At 47.2% G+C, this 10,263-nt stretch overlaps 1 protein-coding gene across 1 annotated transcript in view; it reads left to right on the top strand.

The window, feature by feature from the left end:
• The window catches only part of TET3 (tet methylcytosine dioxygenase 3), a 122,840-nt gene that overhangs the window by 99,319 nt on the left and 13,258 nt on the right, over positions 1-10,263 (top strand). Inside the window, exons 6-9 of the mRNA XM_003793390.3 lie at positions 3,394-3,602; positions 5,590-5,740; positions 8,242-8,331; positions 8,824-8,961. Coding sequence (XP_003793438.2) covers positions 3,394-3,602; positions 5,590-5,740; positions 8,242-8,331; positions 8,824-8,961 — 588 coding nt within the window. The remainder of the gene's footprint in view (positions 1-3,393; positions 3,603-5,589; positions 5,741-8,241; positions 8,332-8,823; positions 8,962-10,263) is intronic.

The raw sequence follows: 10,263 nt of genomic DNA, 5'->3' as shown, positions 1-10,263 counted from the left end.
AAAAAAAAAAAAAAAAAAGAAGTGTTTTTGTTGGTTTTATTCTGGTTTTTTGAGACAAAGTCCTATTCTGTCTCCTGGGCTAGAGTGTCATGGCGTCAGCTTAGCTCACAGCAACCTCAAACTCCTGGGCTCAAGTAGTCTTCCTCCCTCTATCTCCTGGGTAACTGGGACTATAGATGCATGCCATAATGCTTAGCTAAGTTTTCTATTTTTTAGTATTGATGGGTTCACTCTCTTTGCTCAGGCTGCTCTCCAGCTCCTAACCTCAAATGTTCCTCCCATCTTGCTCTCTCAGTGTCCTAGGATTATAGGCAGGAGCTACCTTATCCAGTCTATTTTTAAAAGTTTGAAAGGAATTCTGGCCCATGCTACAACATGTATAGGGCATTACACTAAATGAAATAATCCAATCACAAAGGGACAAATATGGTATGATCCCACTTGCTGAGAACAGTGAAATTCCTGAAGACAGAAAGTAGAATGGTGGTTGCCAGGGGTTGGCAGGAGGGGAGAATAGAGAGTTATTGTTTAATGAACAGAGTTTCAGTTTTGCAAGATGAAAAAGTTCTAGAAATGGGTAGTGAGTGTTACATAACAGTGTAAATGTACCTAATGCCACTAAACAATGCCCCAAAATGGTTGAAATGGTAAATTGTTAGACATATTTACCACAATTAATAAAAGAAATGTGCTCACCTTTTCAAAAGGGGAGATTTCATGTAAAAATATGGATTACCATTTTTTTTCTTGCAAAATTGGAAGAATTTAGGCTCCGGAGCCTTGAATTCCCACCAGGCAACAGTCAATGGGAGAAGGCCTGGCTTCCCCCTTTTGATGGGCAAAGGCTTTCACGTTGCTGTGGTCCACACCACGTCCTAGGCTTGTATCTGGCCCCTTTCTGTGTTTGTATTGCCTGCCTGGCTACCCCTCTGGACATCTACCCACATGGACCTGCTCATAACTACGTCTGTCTACAGCCCAGGCATCTCATGACCTCCAGGTTCTCCTGGAGAAGCCACTTGGGTGCCCAGCATGCTCCTAGTTAACTTGCCAGTAAACAACCCCCACTCAGTCTCTTTAGCTATAAAATGTAGATGTCATTTAAGATGTTTCCCTGTTCTCAGCCCTTGTAGTCAGGTGGTCCTAAAGCCACTTTTCTCCTAGATGTCTCAAGAGTCCATTCTGTTCAGTGGCACCCTAGCTCGTGTCCCTGTCTAGTCCTTTCCTGACTCTCTGCCACCACTTTCTAAAATGTGAAACTCTTTGCAGTAGCCCTCACTTCAGTCCTTTATGGTGTCCCTTCCTCAAGGTCTTGCCCCTCAGTCTGACCTCATCTCCCCATCCCCACCCCTGCCTGCACATCTTATCTGGTCCCAGAATTGGGACTCTTCAGGGGGTTTCAGCCACCCCTTTGCCCTGATACATAATCCTGTGAGCGAGAACAGTGTTTTGGGAGTTGAATGAGGACCTGGTTCCAGGGAATGGCCAGATCTGAGAAGCGAAGCAGTTCATGTTGGGGCCTTTGCTTTTTTTTACTTCACAGGTTTATGGATATGTAAATCACATGCCATGCATTTCACCCATTTGATGTGTACAGCTCAGTGGCTTTGGCATGTTACATTATTTGTTTTAATGTGGCAAAATATGTAAACAAAATGTAGCTATTTTAACTATTTTAAGTGCATAGGTCAGTGGTGTTAAGTGCATTCACATTGTTGTGCAACTGATTATTCCCAACTTTTTTCATCATCTCAAACTCTGTGCCCATTAACAAGTCCCCATTCTCTGCTCCCCCAGCCCCTGATAAGCTCTAACCTACTTTCTTTACCAGTGTGACTATTCTAGGTACCTCTATAGGTGGGACAGGCAATATTTGCTCTTCTACGTCTGACTTATTTCACATAGCATGTTTTTAAGATTTATACATGTTGTAATAGGTCAGAATCTCATTCTGTTTTAAAGCGGAATGATATTCCACTGTATGGATATAACCTATTTTTTAATTCATTCACCATTTGGCTCTTGTGGGCAATGTTGCTGTGCACTTGATGTACAAGGATCTGGGTCCTTGCTGTCAGTATGCCAGGGTATTTGTAGATGTGGAATTGCTGGGTCATACAGCAATTCTTTCTGAAGAACCACTAAACTGCTTTCCATAGGCAACCTCCTTGCTTTTTAACTAAAAACACATAGGTATTCAGCATCTTATCTACAAATGTTTTAAAACAACATAAAAATCTTTGTGGCCAGGCACAGTGGCTCATGCCTGTAACCTAGCACTCTGGGAGGCCAAGGAGAAAGGATCGTTTGAGGTCTGGAGGTGGAGACCAGCCTGATCAAAACCCCCATCTCTACTAAAAATAGAAAAGTTGGCTTGGTATCCATAGCTCAGTGGTTAGGCTCCAGCCATGTGTACCAGGCCTGATGCGTTCATTCCTGGTCTGGGCTAAGTGAACAAGCAATAACAACAACAAAATAGCTGGACGTTGTTTTGTGTGCCTATAGTCCCATCTACTGTAGAGGCTGATGCAAGAGAATTACTTGACCCCAAAAGTTTGGGGGTGCTGTGAGCTATGACTAGAGGCACTCTACAGAGGGCAACAGAGTGAGACTCTGTCTCAAAAAAAAAGTAGAAAAATAAGCTGGCATTGTGATGTGAGCCTCAGGAGGTTGAGACAGGAGGATCACACTTGAGCCCAGGAGTTTGAGGTTGCTGTCAGCTGGGCTGAGGCCACACCATGCTACTTCAGCCTGGGTGACACAGCAAGACTTTGTCTCAAAAAGACAGACCAAAAAACCAAACTCTGATCATATTTTGACTTACAATATTTATTATCAGTGTATTTTTCCTGCTAAGCCTATGTAAGTCATCAATAATGTGGACTTTATAGTTTATTTTATTCTTTAAAAAATGAACTTTTATGCCAGGTGCAGTGGCTAATGCCTATAATCCTAGCACTATGGGAGACCAAGACAGGTAGATTGCCTGAGGAGTTCAAGACCAACCTAAGCACAAGCAAGACCCTGTCCCTAACAATAGCCAGGTGTTGTGGTAGGTGCCTGTAGTCCCAACTACTTGGGAGACTGAGGCAACAGAATCACTTGAGCCTGACATTTTGATGTTACTGTGAGCTATGATGCCACAGCACTCTACTAAGGGTGACAAAGTGAGACTCTGCCTCAAAAAATATATAACTTTTATGTTTTTCATTTCCTAGTTGTAAATGTTCTCTTAGTTTGTGTGGTTGCTGTTGCCACAGTGTGATACTCCTCAGGACATAGCCCTAAAGACCTACACTCCCAGGTCCATGTGGCAGAGAAGGGGTGGTGGCACCCACATAGAGGAGCATGGGTGGCCTCTTTGACTCACAGAGCCACCCTTTGTCTCCGCAGGTGATCCGCAGGCACACGCTGGAGGAGAAGTTGCTGTGCCTGGTGCGGCACCGTGCAGGCCACCACTGCCAGAACGCTGTGATCGTCATCCTCATCCTGGCCTGGGAGGGCATCCCCCGTAGCCTTGGAGATACCCTGTACCAGGAGCTCACTGACACTCTCCGGAAATACGGGAACCCCACCACCCGGAGATGCGGCCTCAACGATGAGTATGTGGCAGGGCACAGAGTGTGGGAGGGCCCCAGTGAGGGGTGAAGGGGACCCCGGGCGCAGCCCTAGGGAAAGCTCTGTGGGGTGTGAAGATGCTCACACAGAGGTCTTGATCTGGGTTCTCGGCCCTGGCTTGAGAGAGGCTATTAACATGGCTCAGCTTCACTGTTAAACCCCAGATCAATATCCCCATGCTAATGATGTCAACAAGCGTGGGGCAATACATATATATGCCTCTCAGATATAAGGTATTGATGATGATATTTATAAAACCTGCCCTTATCGGGGTTTTCCTATTAATTAATTTTCTTTTTTTTTTTTTTTTGGAGACAGAGTCTCGAGCTATCACCCTGGGTAGAGTGCTGTGGCATCATAGCTCACAGCAACCTCCAACTCGGGCTCAAATGATCCTCTTGCCTCAGTTTTTCTATTTTTAGTAGAGATGGGGTCTCCTTTTTCCTCAGTCTGGTCTCAAACTCTGAGCTTAAGCAATCCACCTGCCTTGGCCTCCCAGAGTGCTAGGATTACAGATGTGAGCCACCGTGCCTGGCCTAAGGGTTTTCCTATTTTTTTTTTTAAACTAAGGTACATGTTTATTTATTTACAATAAGGTTTATCCTTTAGACCAGGCATGCTCACACCTATAAGCCCAACACTTTGGGAGGCCAAGGTGGGCAGATTGCCTGAGCACATGAGTTCAAGACCAGCCTGAACTAGAGCAAGATCTTGTCTCTAAAAATAGCTGGGCATTGTGGTGTATGCCTGTAGTCCCAGCTACTCTGGAAGCTGAGGCAAGAGAATCACTTGAGCCCAAGAGTTTGAGCTGTGAGCTATGATGCCACAGCACTCTACCGAGGTTGACAAAGTGAGACTCTGTTTCAAAAAAAAACAATTTATCCTTTAGGTATATAAGATGGAGGGTTTTGGTAAATGTTTACAGTCATGTAGCTACCACATCACAATTAAGATAAAGAATAGTTGTATCATCCCTCAAAATTTCCCCATGTGTTCCTGTCTCTGGTTTGCTTTGCGTGGTATCTCATAAATGGGATTGTGCAGTGTGTAGCCTTTCTTCCCCCAAATGTAACGTTTTTGTTTTTGAGACAGAGCCTCAAGCTGTTGCCCTGGGTAGAGTGCCATGGCATCACAGCTCACAGCAACCTCCAACTCCTGGGCTTAAGCTATTCTCTTGCCTCAGCCTCCCGAGTAGCTAGGACTACTAGCTACTAGCTAGCCTGCCACAATGCCTAGCTATTTTTTGGTTGTAGTTGTCATTGTTGTTTGGCGGGCCCAGACTGGACTCGAACCTGCCAGCTCAGATATATGTGGCTGGTGCCTTAGCCGCTTGAGCCATAGGCACCAAGCCCAAACATAACATATTTGAGGTTCATCTCTGATGGCCACTGTGTCAGTAGCTTATTTCTACTATCACTGAGTAGTATTCCACTATGTGGATATATCACAGTGTGTTTATCCATTCCCCAGGGAGGGGCACTTGGGTTGTTTCCAGATCTTATTAAGCATTGAATTTTTATATCAGTGTTTGTTGAAAGGCCTGTCAGCATCTAGGCTATAAGAAATAGGCATATTCAAACTCCGGGTTTCATATTATTTCCCTGTTTGTATGGTCTCTGCTGGAGCTAGTTGAAGATATTAGAGTTAAGAAAAAGTATAAACCTTAAAAGGTTTTCACCTATAAACCTTAATAGGTTCTTCCCCTTTATCTCAAACAACCCATGTGCTTCTCCCAACAGCAGATTCTGGGTTAAACCTCCAGGCTCATGGCAAGGGCAGAGCATGTTGCTTGGAGCTGACTTTCTACACAAGGAAATTTGAGCAAGGGGTCAGGGGCAGGGACGAATGAGTTTCAGTTACAGGGTATCTGGTGGATGCCAGGCCTCAAGGGGCTACCTCTTGAAGGAGGAGGAAGATTCCAGAACATAGGAGTGTTGCATTTGTATGCCTGACCTGTGATGTATGTTGCAGCCGGACCTGCGCTTGCCAAGGCAAAGACCCCAACACCTGCGGTGCCTCCTTCTCCTTCGGTTGCTCATGGAGCATGTACTTCAACGGCTGTAAATATGCTCGGAGCAAGACACCTCGCAAGTTCCGCCTCGCAGGGGACAATCCCAAAGAGGTGAGTGGAGCTCCAGGGAGTGTAGGGAGTGCAGGGACCGTCCTTCCCACCCGTTCCTGCCTGGTGTCTCCGTAGTCCACTGGGAGGCAGGACTGGCTCACCACAACTCGGAGGCATGGGAAGGGGAACTTGCTTTACTCTTATTTTTTAAACTGACCTTATCTTGCTGTGAAACAAGAGGAGTGCAGCATGTGGACAGGCAAGAAGTATGAAGAATTAGGCTTACCAGTTATAGAACCTAAGGTTCTTCTAGTTTAAACAATCTATTTAAGGCATATGTTCTAAATATTCAAATTCTTCATCAGAATTTGACCCTCTCAGACGGTCATTCTTTCCAGGATGTCTTTCTGGGGGTAATAGGTGCTGCAGGAAGAAGGGCCTCCTCCTGTCTGTGGGCTACCCTTTGGGTCTTTCCGATGCATCTCTCATCCTGCCTTGCTGCTGGCAGATGTCTCTGGGCAGTGGTCTCCATGCTGTGGGCCTGGCCTGGTCCTTGGGCTCAGGCTGGCATCCATACAGTACTTCCACTAGGCATGAGGTCTCCTCACTCAGGCTCTTCTGGACCTCACCCACAGAGCCTCCCCCACTTCCCCATGACAACAGGACAAGGCCCTGCTCAGGCAGCCAGGAAGTCAGCTCAGGCCAGCTGCCTGCTGCTGTTTCTCCCTGTTGCTCATGTCATAAAGGCTCTACTTAGACGTGGTCTTCACTCTGAGCTAAGTGTAAAGAAGATGCGAGCCTATTTGGGCTCTCCCTCATTCTGTGCTCCTCCTGCCTGAGCCTCTGGGAAGATGGGGGTATCCAGACCCTTTTCCAGGGTCCAGGCAAACATCTTGATCCCAGTCTCAACCTTCCAAGTCTCTCCTATCTCCTAGTCCCAGAAGGGCTTCAGCCTTACCCCTTGGGCAGGAACATCTTCTCTACACCAAAGCCCATATTATCTTCTATGCTCTGATAGCTAAGCTTTGATCTTCATAAGTAAAAAGAAAAATGTTAAAATTTAGATCTCCTTTTTTAGACTCTGGCTTTAAGACTATGTGGGAGTTTAAACTATTCCAATTTGATACTAGACTTTTATTTACGATTGGGACCTACTATCCCCCACCCCAAAGCAGCAAATGCAGTTGCTTCAGTGAATAGAGGAACCCCAGGGCCAGCAGGACCTAAACAGTGGTCCTCAACCTTTCTAATGCCACGGCCCTTTAATACAGTTCCTGTGGGTCATGACCTACAGGTTGAGAACCGCCGACCTAAGAGCTACTGGGAATGAAGAGGCCTTGGTTTAACTTCTCACAAATATGTTCCCTGTTCTGACAGCCACCACTTCCGGTGAGCTTACTGTGTGCTAGATCCTGTGCCAACCACCTCCTGGGTGTCTCAGATAATTTCATCACTCTCAGTGATCTGTCTGCCCTCACTGTACAGATAAGTGAGTGGCTTGCTGAAGGCAATATGGCTAAAGTGAAGCAAGATTTAAACCCAGGCCTGTGTTTCTCTGTAGCTCAGGAGCTTCACGCTGGCTTGAGGTCCTCTACGCTGGTAGCAGCCTCTAGACAATAGCCAGGGAGGTGGATTGGTTGGAAGTGGCTGGCAGCTGAGCCATTGGTCTCAGTCTTCCATTTCTAGTTCTGTGTGCCTGGTTCTGTTTGTCTGTTCTGTCCTCCTCCTTTCTTCCTCATGAGTTGTGTGCCTGTGCTCAGACCTCTTAGGAGCCCTGCAAGCCCTATTTGCTACCCTCGGAGGGCCAGAGACAGGCTATGGATGGCTGATGCTCTGCCCGCTGTGACCAGGTGGCTGCTGCTTTACCCAGAACAGTGCTATTTAGTGGATCGTCTATGAAAAGGAAACCTTCTCTGCTGTCTGCACCAGAGCCACATGTAGCTTCTAAGCATCTGAAATGTGGCTGACACGAATGAGAGAGGAAGTTACAATTTTATTTAATTTTATTTACCACATTAATGTATATTTCAAAAACTCACACACACAGCTTCCAACAAATGCGTTATATGGTGCCAGTCTAGTGGTCGGAGCCCCGAGATCTGTTTGCATATCTGGCTCAAGGACAGACTGGCTGTGGAATTTCCAGCACAAACCCTGTCTTTCCTTTTGTCCTATCTCTAATGTAGAGGAAGGATCCATATGCTCATGGTTCTTTCTTGCCCACTATTCCGTATCTCTGACCTTGGGTGTTCAGTGCTTGAAAGCAAGAACCTGTCCTGTGTGTTCTGGGCTGGCCTGGGCTAGGGCCTTAAAGGAGTAGGAGTTGGGCAACCAAGTGACTGTACCTTTAGGTAGTGACTTTTCCTGAGAAAAGGGTCCCCAAATGGACATGTACCCATACCCCTCCCAGAGAGAGTGCTGTAAAGACACCCAGTGACACCTCACTTCTCACCTTCCTAGTGACACCATTGTGATGGTCCTAGGATGGCAGTTCATTTCCAGGGTACAGAGCATGCCAGGCAGGGCACTTTGCGTGTGTGTGACTGTTCTTCTCTCTGCAGGAAGAAGTACTCCGGAAGAGTTTCCAGGACCTGGCTACCGAAGTTGCACCCCTGTATAAGCGGCTGGCCCCTCAAGCTTATCAGAACCAGGTACTAGGCCCTAGGCCTTTTTCTGCCCAGGCCCCGTGGAGTAGGGACACTAGAGAGTGGGTTCTTGTGTGCTATTATGGGATGAGCCCAGCCTAGAAGTATAAAACAATGATGTAGTTCTTTGACAGGCCCCCCTGTTTACATCTAGCTGACTGCATCCCACAGCATCTCACCTCTGTCCCTGGTCCTGGCTCCCCTTCCCCTTATAATCCTCGACCTCATTAGGTCTGGTCTTCCATGGGTAAGGTCCAAGTTTTTGTCCCATGACAACCCCTGCATCGCCAAGATGAGCCCAGGGGACTCAAGACAACCCAGGTGGAAGTAACTCCAAAGCAGCCTGAAACTAACGTTTTTGGAGCTGGGGGCTCTTAGCCAGAAAACCTCCCTCCTATCATCCAAGTACAAGGCAGCTATGATCCTTGACCTGCTGCCCTGCCATTCCCCCCCCACCCAATCAGGTCACGGGAATAGCTCTCCTTTACCATCCCACAGGTGACCAATGAGGAAATAGCAATCGACTGCCGTCTGGGGCTGAAGGAAGGGCGCCCCTTCGCGGGGGTCACGGCCTGCATGGACTTCTGTGCCCACGCCCACAAGGACCAGCATAACCTCTACAACGGGTGTACTGTGGTAAGGAGGCCTGGGTCTGGCCATAGCCTACCTGCAGGGTGATTGTGGAAGGGGGAGCTGCCTATGGTCTTTGCAGAAAGGCAGGCTTAGAGAGGGAGGGGCATAGAGATGGGACACCCAGCACTCTGGGAAGTGCCCTGCAGAGTGAATGAACAAGGCCAGCATGTGTCTTAGGTACTACAGAATGCAGTCCACTGGACACTTGGGGTCCCCAGTTATCTAAAGCATAGTTCCAAGTATCTCTGGACATTTGGATTTAAATCCAAACCAATCTTTAATTCATTTATTGGACAAATGTTTACTGAGTACCATTTGTGACTAGGCATTGCTCTTGATTGCTGAGGGATAAAATGGACAAAAGTCCCTGCCCAAGTATGTGATGCAGGGTCCAGTGGCAGTGAAGGCCATGAGGAAGAAATGAAGTAGAGTAAGGGATGAATTGATAAGAGATGCTGTTTTTTATTTCCTTGAGACAGAGTCTTACTCTGTCACTCAGGCTAGAGTGCTGTGGTGTTAGTCTAGCTCACAGTAACTTCAAACTCCTGGGTTCAAGCAATCATCCTTCCTCAACCTCCTAAGTAGCTGGGACTACAGACACCCACCACAATGCCCGGCTAATTTTTCTATTTTTAGTAGAGACGAGGGTCTCACTCTTCCTTGGTTTGGTTTTGAACCACTGGGATTACAGGTGAGAGCTTGTGCACCTGGCCAGGAGATGCTATTTTAGAGGAGAGGCCTCTCTGAGGAGGGAGCATTTGAGCAGAGAAATTAATAAAGTGAGAGTATATGGGGATGGGGTGCGCCAGGCAGAGGCCTGGAACATGAGCAGGCTGGGTGTGTTTGAGAAGTCAGTGAGGCAGGTGGGGAAGAGGGGGAATGAGATCAGAGAGTCTGACAGGGACCTAGGGGAGCTTCCAAGGCCAGGGGAAAAGCCTCTGGGTTTTACTGAGTATGGTGGGAAGCCTCTGGAGGGCATTTCAGCCAGGTAATGGTGAGATCACCTTACAGAGTTAAAAGTGCACTCTTAGGCTGGGTGTGGTGGCTCACACCTATAATCCTAGCACTCTAGGAGGCCAAGGCAGGTGGATTGCTTGAGCTCAGGAGTTGGAGACCAGCCAGAGCAAGACCTCATCTCTAAAAAAACAGTTGGGTGTTGTAGCAGGTGCCTGTAGTCCCAGCTACCAAGGAGGCTAAGGCAAGAGGATCACTTGAGCCCAAAGGTTGGAGGTTGCTATGAGCTGTGACGCTATGACACTCTACCCAGGGTGACAGTTTGAGGCTCTGTCTCAAAAAAAAAAAAAA

The sequence above is a fragment of the Otolemur garnettii genome, unplaced genomic scaffold (genome assembly GCF_000181295.1).
Source record: "Otolemur garnettii isolate 467f Iridium unplaced genomic scaffold, OtoGar3 scaffold00068, whole genome shotgun sequence".
Lineage (NCBI taxonomy): Eukaryota > Metazoa > Chordata > Mammalia > Primates > Galagidae > Otolemur > Otolemur garnettii.
Note: the sequence above shows the minus strand (reverse complement) of the source record. Positions and strands in the feature narration are given on the sequence as shown.